We start from the raw sequence: 17,471 nt of genomic DNA on the forward strand, positions 1-17,471 counted from the left end.
TGCCTTGAGTCTCAGAAGAGATTTTGGAATTTCACACTGTGTTGAGACTGTAAAAGACTATGGGGACTTTGAAGTTGAACTGACTCTACTGTTCATTATAATTTGGCCAAAATCCAGAGAGTAGAATGTGACAGCTTCAATGAGAAGTGTCCCACATAAGTTTTTACATTTGAGTACTTGGCCCACAGTTTGGAGGAACTATTTGGTAACGATTAGGAGGGATGGCCTTGCTGGAGGAGATGTATCATGGAACAGGGCTTCAAAAGTCTCCCAGCAGTTCCTTTGAATTCTCCGCTCCCTGTTTGTGGGTTGGAAATGAGCTCTCAGCTACTGCTCCAGAGCCATGAGTGCCTGACTACAGCCATGCTGCCAACCATAACAGCGATAGATTCCTACCCTGCTGGAACTGTAAGCTCCAAATAAACCCTTCCAACCTTCACAGGTACAGCTTGGGGAATTCTGTTCCCTCCTTCTACTGTGTGGGTTTTACAGATGCTGAAATCAGATCCTGGGTTTGGTGTAAGTTACCTCTACCCACCAAACTGAATTGCTGGCCCTATTTTAGTAATTTCTATCTTATTTCTATGTTATTATCATGCAGATTCTTAACCCAAAGTTATTCAGGAATTTAAATTATCCAGGTTATTGATATTTCACAGTGTGTATGCAAATACCACACTAAGCATAAATATGAGTTATATCTGAATATAAAGTGACAAATATCTTTGATTGAAATCATTCATGATACTTTGAGATTATTTAAGAAAAGAATTTTACAAGACCACATCACTATTATAATAAAAATATTTATTATAAAATTATCACATTTTTCTTCACATAACCTAAAGACAAAAATGTAATCCACACATGAATAAGTTATTAAGTGGGCCTGAGCATTCATAATCATCCACTGTAGCCCAAAGTCTCCCAGGGGTTCAGAAATAACAGAGAAGACTGTTGCCATTTAGTTTACACAGTTGACGTTGCTGAGATTCGAAAGATTTTTTTTACTATTTTAAATATATAGCTCACAGTGTTTGGGTTATTGAATCTAATGCCTTAAATCTTTGGTAAACACAGGTGTTTATATAAACAAACATACAGCTGAAATTTCAGTTAGAAAAACAGCAACAACAACACAACAGGCAAGCTAAACGCTAATAGTTTTGTACGGTCAGTCAACGCAGGAATCAAAGTCCTGCCATCAAAGTCACTGACCACGACTTTTAAAGATAAAATGTGAAATCCAAAATAAATAGTTGCAACTTCTGCTGCCAAAGACAACAGCACATCAGCACTAGGTCAGCAGGGAATTCAATGCAGATTTCAGATTCCCTTACATAGGACTGATAGTTTACAACGTGGAAAAAGTTTCAATGTTAATTTGACATAAATGTATTTATTATCTCACAAAGTCCCTCATCTTGTAAGATAAGACCCACTTAAGAATCAAAGACACCAATTTATCCTCCTCCCTACCCAGGATAAAACACAGGATCCTTTGGAGGAGCTGGTGGGGACAATAGGAAGATGTCTGCCTCTGTTTCCTTCGTTCCCTCTCTCCATCCCTTCCCTTGTTCATTTTTTCTTTCTGTCTTTTCTAAGGGTGACCTGCATGGATAAGGCAGATCTTCCCTACCTGCCAGTTTTACCTTCATCCTCCCGAGCACCACGCACATCACAGCTTTTAGTTGCTAGCTCTCAAAGTCTCTATGATTCACAAATGACATTGCCCTGGCCTGGAACTTTTTTACTTCCAGCCTACTCCATTAAAAAACCAAACCAAACAAACAAAACAAAACAAAAAAAACCCCAAACCTCCAAGAAGGCTTTTAATTTTAACACTCTCAAGCAAATTAAGAAATTGTGAACAGATACGTTAATGTTGGGGTGTAGAGAATATAATTAAAAGGTAAAATTCACATGTTTTTAAGCCCGGAAAATAGATGCTTTCAGATTCTTCACCACTTCCAGTTAGAGAACATCCATTCTTTCCCAGTTAAGTTCTTAGGACGTGATTTCTTTCCTAACATGGGTCTTCCCACATGCAATTTTTGCACGTTGGCAATTTATCTCCCTTTCTAACCCAGCTTCTTGAGTGCGGTGTGTATTTAACAATTCACTCAAGACGAGGCACCAACCGAGGACATTGACTAATGGACTGCAGCCCAAACAAGAACGGCTGCATGATACTAGAGCTGTCCTACCAAAGAGGCTTTCATCTGAGTTTGCACATAGGCCGCACTGCCCAGGCTGCAAGTTAGATACTGCGCTTTGGCATCTTCCATCCTGTCCTTTGCAGAACACATCAACACCTATGACTGCACATTTCTAGTGACACTCTAATCTCTGTGGGGCGGGAGAACACCAGTGTCTCAATAAGTGATCTTCACTGAACACCAACGTATTTGGAAGGCAACGAGACTTCTAGAGCATCCACCAGCTGAAATTGCAAACCTCAAATCCTGTACTTGTTGAGAAAGAGATATAACTCAATAACTGCAATAATCACGAGCCATTCTGCATTGCCGAATGAGGAGCAGGTCGCTTGCTGTCTGCTGGAGTCAGGCCCTGACTTTTCCCAGATCACACTTCCGAGCTCCAGCCCCCGTTGGATCAAGGTCTGCCCTAGCGTTTGTTTTTGGGTTGGCTGGTTTTGTTTTGCGGAAACAAGAGTCCACACACACTCATGAAGCAGCACTGCCTTAGACCCACTTTGATCCCATAACGTGTCCACAGGTTCCTCTTCACACTGCCACCTTTTCCTTGGCCAGGTTTTTCGGTTCCTTGCTTGGGATGCACCAATCGTCGGCTTCGGAGCTCATCTGGTAGTGTTTGAAGGCCGACTTGTTAAAGACAGGCAGTTTTTCTACAGACTCAGAAGATAAAGCCTGAGCGAGGAGGAGACACAATATCTAATTAGAGAAATTATGCATGGCTGCACCTCATTATTCAAAAGACATTCAGAGGTGTTGTTTAATATCCAAATATTCTCATTTAATTGACTTTGTAGTAAAAATGTAACAAAACCATGGTGTTCTAGGTATTCTCCAAAATAAGACTGAAAAAATATCATCTTTATTTCCACATGACTGTTGGGTCCCTCTGATGTAACGGACTTGAAGAAGAAAGCGATTCCTTCCCGAGAGAAACCCATGTATCTCTGATAGAGAGCTAAGAAGATACTGTCCATCTATCTTTTGCCCATTTCATAAATGAATAAATACACTTCAGCATTTAATTCCCATGAACAAAACAGAAGCCTAGAAACTTGATGCTGTAGTTCCTACCATCTGTAAATAAATTTTTAGTTGAAAGCATTGGCAAGTGATAAACAGAATTGGGCTGGTGATCTGAACAAACAAATTTAGGCTTTATCTGGGATAGAAAAACATACCCAGTTTTCAAATTCAAACAGGAAATGCCTGGCACTGCACAGACAGCTCATCAGCAATTGTTTCCTGGGTTTTAAACAGGGTCATCTTAAAGTTACAGAGGTCTTGATTTCTACTGTTTCAGTCTGAAACATCATTAGCATGTGTTATCCACAAGGCTGAGTAAAACCAAATTCTAGCTGCCCTCACAGATGTCAAGAGAAGTTGTTTGAAAAAGGTTCACATCAGTGTGCTGTCCCTCTTCTGTCTGGGTCAACCCTTGAAGCAGGTTGCATGGCTGAGCTTATTCTTGGTTAAGCTGAATTTTAAATGTGCACACACAAAAACCAAAACAGAAACTTTAATAACTGCCATTACTTAGATTAACTCAGTTTAAGGAGTCCATGGAGGAACTCAGAGAAGTAAACAAAGCCATGAATTAAAAAAGTTGGTTTTCTACTGAGTTCAAAGCATACCTTTAAGTAGATGATGGCGTCTGTCCCATAGCCTGACATAGAGTAGAGATTCAGATCGCCTTGAAAATACTTGGCATAGAGACGAGAAATTGGCAAGCCGTAGCCGAAACCAGCCTGGAGACAGAAGATCAATTGTTAACGAAGAAGTAGACATGACCACTGGAGTGCCAGATGTGGAAAGAAGCTAGTAGCCTCTCTCATCCTCATGTTTAAGAACCTAAGTACATACTTTCTCCCAACCAGAGGTTCTTAGAGCTTCCCTCTAAAGTAGCTTGCTTTTCTTATTTCTCATACTCCTGTAAGCCTCTTTAACTGAAGTTGATTAACTTGCCTAAACACTTTCTTACAGTTCTCACCCCACATTTAGAACCAGGTGGCTGAGATGGCTTCGGCTGGATCACTGGTCTTACCAAAGGGGCATTCCGTGAATTGTCCATCACAGGTGTGGGAGCGGTGGAGTACATATAACTAAAGAGTCGGTCAGTGATCCTCAGAGGAACGCCGCCTCCTCGGTCCGAAATCTGAAACAGGCAAGCAAATAGCTCAGAGCTCCACTCCAACAACTGCGGGCACCTGGCTACAGGAAAAGCTCTTCCGTGCCTCCCAAAGTCACCCGGTATGCATGGCGTCGAGAGTTGTCCCAAATGGAAAGCCATGTTATGATAGGCCCCTTGTAGTTCTCTCTCGACAGAAGCAAAAACAAAAGCAGGGAGGGCTTACCTTGATTGTAAGGTCTTCTTTTCCCAAGACGACAGTTGCCTCCACTGGTGTCAGGGAAGGGCGATTTTCCTGATGCTCAACTGTGGCCCTCATGGCGTTCTAAAGACAACAGAACCGCAAGGAATTCAGTGGGGAACAATGAGAAACAGTAAATAACTGGTTTTATGTTTAAAACAAAAGCAGCAGAGGGTAATTCAAAGTTCCTACTTCTTAAGTGAGTGATAAAACATCTCTGTAAATATAGTCATTTATGAATGTGTCATGTAGAATATATAATGAAAAATCTTCATTTTCCATGTAATATAACTCCTGGGAGTAATGTCTAATGGAAAAACAATTCTGCTAGCTGTCAAGTTCTTATTTGTAAGCTTAATTTAAATGTAGAAATTGGTTTTTATAGTCCATTTCCTAGTGCTCTATTTTTCTGTCTTTCCATTACATTTTATATCCAAACACCAAAGACTATTACATAAGGAACGAACAGTGAATCATTGAACCAATTTATTGGCTTTTATAAAACTTACTGGGAAAAAAAGGCTGTTACCATTTAAAAGGACAGTCAATAATTCTAAATTAAATTTCTATTTGCATTTGAATATCATCTTAACTTTCACCAGTGATGGCAGAATCACTCTGAGTTAGAGCGCTCAATTAAAAATAAACTAAAACGATGAAAATGGATCACATGTTCTCTAACAGAATAAACTAAAACAAGCATACAGGCGAAATGCCTTGTAGGCAAAGGCTCACTTTATTAGACTATTTTCCTTTCTGATTATCCTTTGGTATCTCTATATAATACCAACTATTCATTGGAATGAAGTAAAACAGATCAGTTGTTAGTAGTCTAATCATACCTCATTGCAAAACATTAGACTAAGTTTTGAAATAGTACATTCTTGTCTCATGTCAGTATTAGAGGCAGATTTTACTTTTTAAGAAAAGATTTCCTCCTCCTGTCAATCTATAAAATCATCTTGAAGGCCATCACAAACTTCAAGTGATTTTTATTTTTTTTTCCTGATCTATGGTCAGATTATTAGTATGATCTTAGAATGCATAAGAGGATTTGTTATCTGTGTTTCATTACCCAGACTAGAGACATCTTCAGTGCACAAGTGTAAATTCTTGGACCTATAGAATCTACGCATTTCCATCCACCCGTCTTTCATGAAGTCCAGTAGATGGTTATGGTACACACTGCCTGAGAATCAGGGTCATTCAGACTGGATAGAAAGTATGGACTGTGGATAACCATCATGTTCTTGGAAATTCAGAATCCTGGACACGCTCCAGACCTGCGTCAGATGTTGCATTTTTAGCAAATCCACATGTGATGGGATTGGCTGGTTTAGATTCAGAATGTGGCCGCCCCACCTAGAGGTCCTAGAGGTGGAGTCTGTAGCTGGAGAGTCTATGATATGAAGGTTGCATGACTTCATTCGCTAATGCATCCACCCCACGGCCTCTTTTAAAGAATAAATAACTAGTTCTTTGTTATACATCTGGGGAAATGACAGGAACACCCTCTCCACTCTTCAACACTGAGATAGCATGAGTCATATCGCATATTTTCAAGCACATCATTTACTGTGGTCTCTCTGCACTTTCCCAAACACTGGCTATCTAGATACATTGTACCAAAAGATTCTTAGGCAAATATATAAAGGCTCTTATTTAAAGAGAAATGATAGCACTGTTAAGGAGAGAACTGCTCAAGGGCAAAGCTGAGATTGCTGCAAAATACCATACCTTGAAGAGTTCAAAGAGCATGTGGTGAAGATGGGAAGGAACATACACGATGTGAATTGGTTGGCCTGGAAACTTGCCTAGAAAAAAGTTTAACAAATCAGAATTGAGAGTCAAATCTTTTGCTGAAATGAACTTACATGTATGTGTTTGATTGTTCTAGTTTTAGACAAGATTTGGATAACCACCATTTTCCTCACCTGAACCCTGTGACTTAGAACATTCTCTTTTAAACAGTAAAGACAGCTGGTGGTGTGGGAGGTCCTTCTGTCTATGTGTTGCTTTTATTGGTTAATGAATAAAGAAACTGGTTTGGCCTAATAGGGTAGAACAGAGCTAGACGGGGAAAACTAAATGGAATGCTGGGAGAAAGGAGGTGGAGTCGGAGAGATGCCATGTAACCCCGCTGGAGCCGGATGGAACTTTACCCAGTAAGCCACTGCCATGTGGCGATACACAGATTAATAGAGATGGGTTAAATTAATATGTAAGAGTTAGCCAATAAGAAGCTAGAGCTAATGGGCCAAGCAGTGATGTAAATAATATAGTTTCTGTGTGATTATTTCAGGGTTAAGCCACCGGGGACAATCAAGTGGCTCTCTCCTCCCAACAAGCTGACTTATTTTCAAAATGCTGCCCCAACTGCTGCCTAGTATTCTAAATTAATGCTTGCGTGTTTCTGCAAATGCAGTTGTAGTTGATTGGCATGTGAGGTGGTGGGGTAAGTTAACTTACATAGATGGTTCTACTTTCAATATGTTTGAACTATACCATTTCAGTATTAAAACTAAATGTATTTGAAGATAGAAAGAACAGCTATGCCTATAACATCAAAATTAATGATAGCTTTGTTTTTCATATTTTAATGCATATTAAATTACATGATTTTTTTTTAATCACCACAGAATGTAAACTTAGAGACTAAATGTGCTTAAGTTTCACCAACAGGCCAAAGAAAACAGAAACAAAAAACCACATGATACTGTTTGAAAAGAAAAATAGAAGTATTCTTTGATGCCCCAGGCCTGGGAAAGGTCTGAATGAGTAAACACAAGGAAGGTCTGGCACAATCCTGTCTTTGTTTTGTCCAGCAGTACAAGCAGTTCATCGGCAAGTATAACCCAGGGCTGCTTACTCTGAGCTAGTTTGCCATTATTACCCTCCTGCGTTTATCCTAGTGTTCACTGGCATTTTAATGTCCTCAGTCTGAGAGTTAGTCTTAACCCTTAGCTACGTCACTGATAAATGTTACTGTATAAACATTACTTGAAAAAACATACAGTGGAAAGAGAAGATCATTCCAATTTAAGTACGCCTTGACCTGAGAAGCGGCTCTCTTCTGGAGTAGAAGAGGATAGTACAAGAACCATCCCTTGTATTGTTCATATAGTCACTCCCGTGGGTGAAGACCCTATCTCACCAGACAGCATAGAGTTCAAATTTTGAAGTATATTCTGTTTCCAAAAAGAAGCACATCTTTGCAGGACATTTTTAAAATTGTTCAACACAAGTTCAAATACACTTGACAAATTCCTATGTGTGTAGTACAATACTGTTAACTACGTTGTGCATCAGATCTCAAGAATTTGTTCATCTTACACAACTGAAACTTTACAACTATTCAGAAGCAACCCTTTATCTCTTGCCCCTGAAGCTTTGATAAGCACTGTTGCGGTCTCCACTTGTGTTACTAACATACCTCCCAAGACTGGGCTCATGAGGTATCTGTCATTCTGTGTCTATCTTATTTCTCTTAGGACAATTTGTGAACTATTTTTGTTCTCTGGTGCTGTGAATGACTTCTTCAGAGGGATAGCTCCATTGACAACTATTTTCCATACTTTTAATATCCTTATTCTTTATACGACATTTTTTTATTTTACTTTTTGAGGCAGAGTCTCATATTGTTCAGCTGGCCTAGAGTTTGAAATATAGGAAGGACTTGAACTCCTCCACTTCTCAAGTGCTGCAGTAGTGGGCATCATGTGTGAAGATTATCTTACATATTTTATAGTAAGCGAGAGCCTAGGTAAATCTTTGTTCAAACATTCTTCCTTATGAATTGCTGTTAGCAAGTGATATACACAATTGAAGCTTTTCAGCTGAGGCAATTAGGGAGAAGTTTGGCTTAAAAAATAAAACAAAACTTTTTTTTGTAAAATTCTAAGCAAGCTTAGGAGACAAAAAAACATAAAAGCATCCTTCTACTTACAAACAAAAGGTAATATTAAGTTTTACATAGATTGACGTGCATCTTGCTGCTAGCTTACCATTCACTTGTGTGAGTTTTAATTCTGGCGATGTCAGATAATACTGATCGCAGAGCATCTTTGCACACTCAAAGGCATCTGGAATAGGAATTTTTCATAACAATGAAATAAATTTATTCCAAGTACAGTTGTCAAGGGATATTCAATGTGTTTATTACCCTTAATCTAGAATTCTATTCACTGGAGAATTGGCTTATGTGTATGAAAAATGTCTTTTTAATATTTCATTAAAACAATATTTTATTGAAGTTGTACCAATAGCAAAATGTGCACTTCAGAGATCAAATACAATATAAAAGAATATGGCACATGGACCACTTATGTTTAAATTTTTTATAATACTATAAATGAGTGTTTACACTTCTGACACTCAAAAGCAAGGGATCTTGTTGGCAGACTTCATAAAGCATGAACAGAACACGGTGAAAACAAATTCATTTACAGAATCACCAACATTCCAGATTTGCCAGCCATGCATTATACATTTTCAATAAGGGAAATACAGAGTCTAGAAATTACCTTGGACCACTGCCACCACATCACAGCTTGGGTCAATGCTTCCAATGTGACTTGGGTTTCCTGTCTTTGAGTCACTGAATATAAGGACTGTTAAAAAAGAAAACAAAGGCACATTATAGAAACCAGAGTGGTGATTAGAACTGCCGTGAAGAAAGGATGTGGGTCCCCAGTCATGGGCACAGCCTCAGCATGGCTTCTCTGCAGCACCCACACCTCCAGACCATGTGTTGAGAAGGCCACTTACTGTGCTGGTTCATCAGCATCCGAGTAGAAATTCGGTTCATATAAAACCGGTCCAAAAAATACTGAAGGTTTTGATTGGTAACTGGGTCAAGTGTACAGGTGTCTTTATACTCAAGGATCCCTTGAGCCATCGTAGGGACCACATTATGATGTCTGTTTCGAACTTTGATGAGTGTGTCTACAAAACTAAGCCAGAACATTTATAGTTAGTAGACATTAACGAAGTTTTCCATGTGTCTCTTTCTTAAGTTGCTTCAGAGAAAACTAACATTCTTCTTCAGCATCAGTCCAAGAACAGCCAATTATAAAATGCTGGATGATGCTATTTCCAGACTGTCACCACACATTCTTGTACTGGAGTGGAAGAGACAGTTTCATGAGAGGGTCTGTGTGTCTAGGTTCCAAGTGAAACCACTCACTGTACGACGGGCACACACATTAAAAGTGTTCATTAAGCCTAATTGCTAGAAAATAATTAAATTCAAAGATGACTCTACCATTGACACTGTGGAAAAGAAAACCCTTAAAGGTTCTTGTCATGTTTTAAAAATATTTATCAAGTTAGAAATTGTCACACAAATAGGAACTATGTAATCAACAATGACCCAGAAGTCCATTAAAAGTTATGTTACAGTGAACTCTCGAGCAAACAGAATCATTGGACTTAATTTAAAGCGCGTGTGGAATTCCCTGGGAAGCAAGAACTGTAAGTTCGTTCACACATAGCAATCGTTTCGGCTAGATGTTCCTTCACTTCTAAAACCATCAAGCTAAACTTGGTAAGGAGTAAGAATTGGCTGTGGAAGTGGGAACTCTTTAATTCAAAAGTCTAAAAACAATCTGAGGCATGTCCAGAGAACTCGGATTTATAAACATGCATTCTCACAAGGAAGACTTACTCTGATAGAACTTTCTGGTCTTCTGGGCTCTTCTCATGGAACTCCACCAAGTCCAGCAGGCTCTGGATGTACCTGGCAGGGCAGAAGATTCAGAGTTAACGTCAGATGCAAAGAAATGGCCACCAATAAAACACCTTTTGAAAATGCTGGAAAGGGGAAAGGACCACTCCGTTCAACGTTGCAACTTCCCTTCAGGACACTGGGAAAGAACACGCTAAGATGTTTCGAAAGCTGCAGTTCTCCACCTGTTACTTTCCTAGACACCTTGGGTGACAGATATTGTCATTTCTTCTCCTGAAAACACTCATAATCACCTTTTGAGAATAGGTTTCGTGTTTTTTCAGATTGTAGTCTTCAGGAGACCAGAGTCTTGACCATGAGCGCAAGGGTCTGAACGTATAATGCAGACTGCACTCATCCTAAGGGCTAATCATAGTTTCTTCAGTCAGTGGATGAAACGCTGTGCAGGACTAGGTGGGGTAGGGCACTTTACTACTGTCTGTACCATGAATCTACCCTCCAAAAATCCGCTTGTTAGGTATCAGTACTCAGATTTCAAGACAAAATCATAGAAACTGACATTAAATGCTAGCCACGTACTTTGTGTGTATCAGTTTAAGTATTTTTTTTAAAGTAAACAACCTAGGTTAGTTATAGACAACAACTCTTGTAACAGTAGGTGGGGGCAGTTGACACAGAGAGGGTATAAGACACTTGCTAAGACACTAAGGGAGATGCAGAGGCAGAATCTGAACCCAAGGCTCACTTTTGCTAGTTACTAATAACAAAGAAACAAAGATGAGACCCTCTCTAACTAGCAGACATTCTGATCTATTTCTAGGCAATGGATTGTTTCTGCAATTTCAGATTTCATCCTTGGTTATTTTGTAAAGCACAAAATAAAACTACGTATATTGACTGTTTTTCAAATTTCTCCCACAAGTCAAAATTATATTATAGTGAAATTTGGGTATGGTGGCGCCTGCTTTTAGAACCCAGCAGTTGGAAGGTGGAAGCAAGTAGAGAGGACCTCAAGGCCAGCCTAAGCTATATAAAGAGTTCCAGGAAGCCTCTGGCACACAAAATAATGTCTTGAAAGACAAACAAGGAAAGAAACAAAACAAAAATAAAAGCACAATGTCCTCCCAAAATAAAGGAATACGATATTTTAGGGTATTAACAAAAGTCTATCCTTGATTTCTATCTATCCTAATGATAACCTGCCCTAAGTTAACACACACTTACAACTTTCAAAACCACTTTCTGTCAAGACCACGAGTGATCCGAGTGTGATGCCAGCGGGGCATAAGGAGAGAGACTCGGGTGAGACTAAGTGTGCCCCTTACCAGCTCTTCACCAGCTGTACAGAGGGGGTGTTCACCAGTCGCTGAGGGAGGATGTCAATCTCCTTGAGGATATTGGCTAGTCTCACGGGCAGTTCTTGCCGCAGAAAAGAAAAAGAGGTTCTCTCACAGGCATTTTCTGAACCTGCAGTGGATAAAACATGTTCACTTGGGAGGGATAGAAAATAAATATCAAATATAAAGGACACTGGATAATGATATCTTAACCACAGTTAGGTTAGTGTTTATAAATACTTTAGGAATAGATATCTTTCGTATAATTTTCTTTCCATTTCCCCCTTTATTCTTTTAAGAACGACCAATATAAGTGAATCACTGTTTATTTTCTTGCTGAGGAGAACTCACTCTGGAGAAATCAGACCACACTCCATTTGTTCTATCCAGGACAGCAGGGCCAGCCTTTCCCACAAAGTCAACAACATTCTCTAGTGAGAACGGACTAAGAAAGACTGGGTGGAAGGAGGCAGAGGGATTTCCAGACTAACAATCAACGATATCACATTAGCATCTGGAAATGTTCCTTGTGGCTTCACTGCAGAAAGGGAGTAACTGGCTTTATTTTAGTAGTAATGTAAACACTTGTAAAACAATAAAAGCAGAATGGTAAAGATGTTGGTTTGGCATGCTAAGAGGCTGACAGTGTAGGTGTGTGGGGATATGGGTTAAACCTAGCAGTCTAAGAAAAAAGTTTCTAGTCCACTATTAAAATGGTAACTGAAAGCAACCCATATATATGTATATATTTCAACTCAAAGATCTAGACAGCCAGAAGAGGAAAGTGGAGTCGAAGCTGAGCTTCAGTAGGGTTACAGGTGATCTACACTTGTGGTACAAACTGTCAGAAAGTAGCCAAACTAGGACACCACAAGGTGCACAGCTTTTGGGGGCTCCTGAGTTTCTCAGCCAAGGGGACCTCAGTTGTCCTAGCTCTGAGTTCAACCCTTCCTATCCTGGGACCTCCCCGGTCTCAGAGTCACCCTCTTGGACCCCGAGTCCCCTCTCACCAAAGTCCAGCAGCTGCTTCATGGACAGCGGGGACGGGCTGTAGCGCGAGAATAGTTCGACCTCCCTAGGGACCAGACCAGCGCTGCTCAGCGAGCTGGCGCTGCGCATCACAAAGCGGGCTGCCTTCATCCTGACGCCCACCTAGGCTGGTGGTAGCTGGGACCCTTTGCGGAACGAAAACTGCGAGGCAGGAGCTCTGTTGGGCGGCAGCAGATGCGTTGTGGGCTCAGGGTCCCCGGTGCTCCAGGCTGGTTGACTGGTGGACACTCAGGTCTTCCCACCTCCCGCTGTCTTTTATCTACCTCCCAGCCCTTCCCACCTCTACTTTAACCGGGAGGAGTCACTGGGACTCTGAACTTGGAGCCACACCAATCCGCTCAGAGGAAGAACTTTGCGCTCCGCCCCTTGGACGCCGTCACCAGAAAGGCCTGGCACTGTGACCCTGAGAGGCCTGGCTTGGATGCCCTGACCTGCGAGTGGCAAGGGGGAGAGGGAGGCGAAGGAGGACTCTGGGGCACAGGCGGCTACGGCGGGGCCTCTGGAACGACTGGGAAGAAGTGGGCTGGAGTTTGCCCCTTTGGGACTCCCGGGGCTTCAGACCCGCCCAGACTCGTCCTTGTTTACAACTCCCGAGCCGTCTCAATGTCACGCATTCCTCGCCAGAAACTGTTTTCAAGAATCTCGCCTCTGAGAGCGCATTGGTGCTTGCTCAGAGCGGGACTTTTACAGTAGCCAGTCAGCTGTTTACCAGTGTGTGGACTTCCCTGCCATTGGACCACTGAAGGAATGGCCACCCCATACTTTCCCCCACTTTCTTCTTAGCAAACAGTCCACCTCTTCAAGTTTAGAACCTGCCCTAAAAGTGCGCTGGGGTGGAGGGTGAGGGAGGAAGGCCAGTTCGTTTCTCTCCCGGAACACTTTCTACCAGTTAATTAAATGCAAAATAAAAAGAGATTGCGCCCTGACTTTATTTTCTTGCCGTTATACAATTTTTTTAAACTTGCTCTTTGACTAAGACATTCTAGTCTGCTCTCGAATGCCCCCCACAAAATCGACTCCAAAAGCCCTCTCTTCATTGTTTGACTGCCCTGCTCTTCCGAATGCAGCCCTTGTGGCATATTGCGATGCTGGGGGCTCTCTGGCATCTGTCCCTGACAGATTAGAGCTCTGTCAGATGCTCATTGCGTCCTACCCGGCTCTGTAACTACTCAATATTTGCTCAGCTAATGGCTGCTATTGAAACATATTAGCCTGTCACAAAGTGTCATCCTAATCTCCTCCGCCCTTCCATCTGCTCTAAATGGGTTGTAGACTGAAGCCAGCCTTTGGGGAAAGCTGGTGGTGACTTGGTTACAAATGCAGCGGAATGGGAACTAATGAGGAGGTAAGGGCCGTTTGTTTTCAAGGACCCTGGTTAGCCTTCGACCCTTGTATTTAAGCAGGATCGGGTGTTATAGAAGTCATGGGTGACCCCAGAGCAAGCTCACTCTGCATTTTTCTCTAGGAGATCTCACCCAGTCACGGGACTGATTTTCAATTTCTATCTCCAGTGCAAACTCACCACTGGAGGCGACTCTAGCATTCTACTGCTTATCTGGCTTCTCCATTCATAAGGCCAGCATCCGTTTTTCTCCTTTCAAAACCATCTCCATTACAGGGGATCTGATATAGTCCTGTCCAAGTCTGTGTCGACTTGACATGGTTAGAGACAGCACACTGGCTTTCCTTCCGGTTCACGCTCTGTCTACCCGTCACCTATAAATGCTAGCGTTTACAATTGCCTTTTCACCCAGGCATTTTGCTCAGATCTATGGGGAAAAGCCTGTGACGACATTCAACATTCATAGTTATTCTGGTAATTAGGGTACGGTGTGGGTTCTTCAAGACACTGGGAAATCATCTGGAGATGAACGAAAAGACATCAGCAACTGCGTGTTGGTGGGGGGGGGGGAGAAGAAAAGTGGCCAAGCTAAATGTAACTTCATGCATCGCGGCTTCAGCACTTATGCGTGAAAGGACTCTAGGCAGCGCAGAGCTGGCACAGAGACACCATCAGAACTCCTGGGTTGTGCTCAGAATCCTTCTTCACCTAAAGCTCTGAGGAGCACAGATGTGTCCAGAGGAATGAAACAAGACTCTTTGACAAAGCAGGTGAACGTAAGGTAAAAGTTCCCTTTCTGTCTTGGATTACATCCCAAGGAATGGGAGTCCAGATTCACATTTCTTTCCACCTATAAGATAAGGCATAAGGGAAATTGCACATATTTTAATCTGGTGAGGGAAGGAAACTGTGTGTGATATGTAGGTCTCACATAGAAAGGAAGTCCCATTTTCTCAGGTTCATTGTGTGCTCAGTCTTACTTACCCTGTGGTGCTATGAGGTGGAGTCATATGATGCTCAGAGAGATGACTAAATGCTAAGTGTGAACCGAGGTCGCCGTGCTACCCCATCCAATAATATTTACCAGGTCGCCCTCGGCACACTGCTTTCCTCTGTCATTTCCGTGCAGTGGTAGCTGTTGTTATAATTGGCAACACCAGCACCAGCGGAGCCGGAATGGTCAGGTCAGGTTTTTACCTAGTTGGCTAATGTGTCATGTGGTACCGTGATTAGAGACCGTTCTGTGATCTCTATGCTCAGATTGACTACAAATTTTGGAGGGAATTCAATTGAGACAAGGGTGAAACACAGACATTCTTTGGGGATCATGGGTGTGAACCAATTCATGTGTTCGTCTGAGTAAACACAAAGCATGAGAAATCTACCGTCTGACTCAATGCTGGGAAGGGGCAAGCCAGCGGAACCTGCCCGGCATAACAGCCCAGCTCCAACATAGGGTTCTTTATAGTTTCAGCTGTACTTTAAATTTCACCCGCATTAAATTGTTCTGCATTCTTTATCTGTCAGAAATCTAATAATATAACATTGTTATGGGAGCTGTGATGATCAAAGTTTTGGGTGGAGTCAAACTGGCAAAACCCTTAAAGAGAAGCCTATCTGTCTATTCAATTTTCCACATTCTAGGGAAATAGTCCAAGAACGTAATGGAAACACACACACACACACACACACACACACACACACACACACCAATAACTCTAAAGCCATGATGACAAATTAGCAGATTGACCATAGAACACTTATAGTTAAAAGATAACCAGCAAATATGAAGAAAATATTTACAAGACATGTAGCAGATGAATGGTGATTTCAAAACTGTTTCAGTAGGATAAACGCTGTCATAGTTTGTTCCCCTTTGGTGCTGTGGACTTGGATAGGGAGATAGTCATTACTAAAGCAAATGGACACTGAGTTTGACATTAAGTTAGGATAAGAGCTATAACGAAAACGCACACGAAGAACATGCAAGTTGGGGTGACCTTGGACCTGGCGGTCATGGATAGCTTCTTGTAGAGAAGAACAGGTGAGATGGAGTAGCTTTCTTCTGGGCATGTAGAGAATGTTCATGAAAGCATATTGGTGTAGATTATTGGCAGATTGGGGCCTCATATTTCTTGCAATTCTGGACTTAGAAGACAGTAAGCTCAAGAGCTAACCTAGGTGTCTTGGTGGCTGCAACGTCATCGATTGTTAAGTGCCTCAGACTCACAGTGGATGCAGAAAACAGTGCTCACTTAGATTTAAATTTATGAGACTTTAATTTAATCCACAGTGTAAAAATATTATAACTAAGGCATTAAAGCTACTATCATCTACAAGAAAGACTCAATCAATGTGTCATAGGCTGTAGTGACACTGATCATGCCAGACAGCAAACAGCAATGCTATTGAAGTCAAGGGCATTTGGAGGGAGAGCTAAGTTGGTGATCAGGGAGGATGATCTTGGAAGGATGAGTAAGACTACCAAATGATTGGTAGGTAGTGAGGAAGGGTGTCTGTGTCCTGATAAACTATAGGTATTAAAACTGCAGACATATAATAAGAGAATTAATAATTAGTTTAGTCTGCCTATTGCCTAGAGCACCCTGAGAGAAGAGAGAATTGGAGGTTGTGATATTTGCTTAAATTTATTAACAATTGAATTCCATTAAACTTTATTGAGGACTTATTGTGTAGCAGGTACTAAGACAGCTGCTAGGGCCATAAAGATAAAAATAAGATAGTTTCTGCCTACGAGTACGGTAGAAAGACATGTGACTAATCTTTAAAAAGAAATGTCCTCATCTTTGTGTAGATGGGGAGCAGTTAGAAAAGGCACCCGGAGCAGGAAACACCGTGTGTGTTTTAATTCCTCATATACAGGCAAGAAGAAAGGGCATCGGACTAGAGAGGAAGAGAGCTAAGAGGAAGCCACTGTGTTTGTAGGATGTCTGTGCTTCACAAAGACCAGAATGAGGTTTACTTATTTAGTTTGTTAAAATTGCTTTGTGTTCTTAGTCTGTGCTACTGGGGGGGTGGGGGGGTGGATTTCATCACTGAAAGCAAGACCAAGAATCAGGAAGATGAGTTGGACTGACCACAAAACAGCTCACGTTATGAGCTTGTTTGGGAATGTGTTTGCTAATGAGAAACCGTGGGAGAGTCCTGACTACCAGGGAAGGGAAGGCGAGAACTCAGAGGTCACCCAGTCACTGCCGAAAAGTGACTTTCTGTTCCCAGAATTGTCACTGAAAGCTTTGTCTGCTAGCCTCCAGCGGCAGCTCACTTCCCCTTGGATAGGAGTCCTTCTGGAACAGGCTTTTGTCTCATTCTCAACTTTCTGACACACTTTAAGATCCCAGCATTTCACACACACAGGAAGACCAACTCATTCTTTGTTTTGCCCTTGTGACTCCAAACCAATCAGAGAGAAAGAGAGAGAGAGAGAGAGAGAGAGAGAGAGAGAGAGAG

General features: G+C 41.6%; 1 protein-coding gene across 1 annotated transcript; it reads right to left on the reverse strand.

Annotated features, from left to right (window-relative positions):
• Positions 1 to 790: 790 nt before the first annotated feature.
• Pdk4 (pyruvate dehydrogenase kinase 4) lies at positions 791 to 12,920 on the reverse strand. The gene is made up of 11 exons (XM_041675496.1): positions 12,619 to 12,920; positions 11,597 to 11,738; positions 10,251 to 10,322; positions 9,353 to 9,537; positions 9,109 to 9,195; positions 8,590 to 8,667; positions 6,323 to 6,399; positions 4,571 to 4,669; positions 4,261 to 4,371; positions 3,851 to 3,964; positions 791 to 2,891 (listed from the first exon to the last, which is right to left on the reverse strand). Exons 1-11 carry the CDS (start codon positions 12,746 to 12,748, stop codon positions 2,748 to 2,750), a joined length of 1,239 nt encoding a protein of 412 aa, XP_041531430.1. The 5' UTR covers positions 12,749 to 12,920; the 3' UTR covers positions 791 to 2,747.
• Between the last annotated feature and the right edge of the window lie 4,551 nt (positions 12,921 to 17,471).

This window comes from Microtus oregoni, unplaced genomic scaffold, assembly GCF_018167655.1.
Source record: "Microtus oregoni isolate MIOR12 unplaced genomic scaffold, Mior012 000026F_ref0000081, whole genome shotgun sequence".
Lineage (NCBI taxonomy): Eukaryota > Metazoa > Chordata > Mammalia > Rodentia > Cricetidae > Microtus > Microtus oregoni.

Excerpts from the sequence above, each read along its gene's own strand:
- Pdk4 (XM_041675496.1), bottom strand. The coding sequence starts at position 12,748 with ATGAAGGCAGCCCGCTTTGTGATGCGCAGCGCCAGCTCGCTGAGCAGC. Across the intron at positions 10,323-11,596 it reads GTACAGCTGGTGAAGAGCTG|GTACATCCAGAGCCTGCTGG; the intron begins GTAAGGGGCACA and ends CTGCCCTGCCAG. Across the intron at positions 4,372-4,570 it reads AAGAAGACCTTACAATCAAG|ATTTCGGACCGAGGAGGCGG; the intron begins GTAAGCCCTCCC and ends TGCCTGTTTCAG.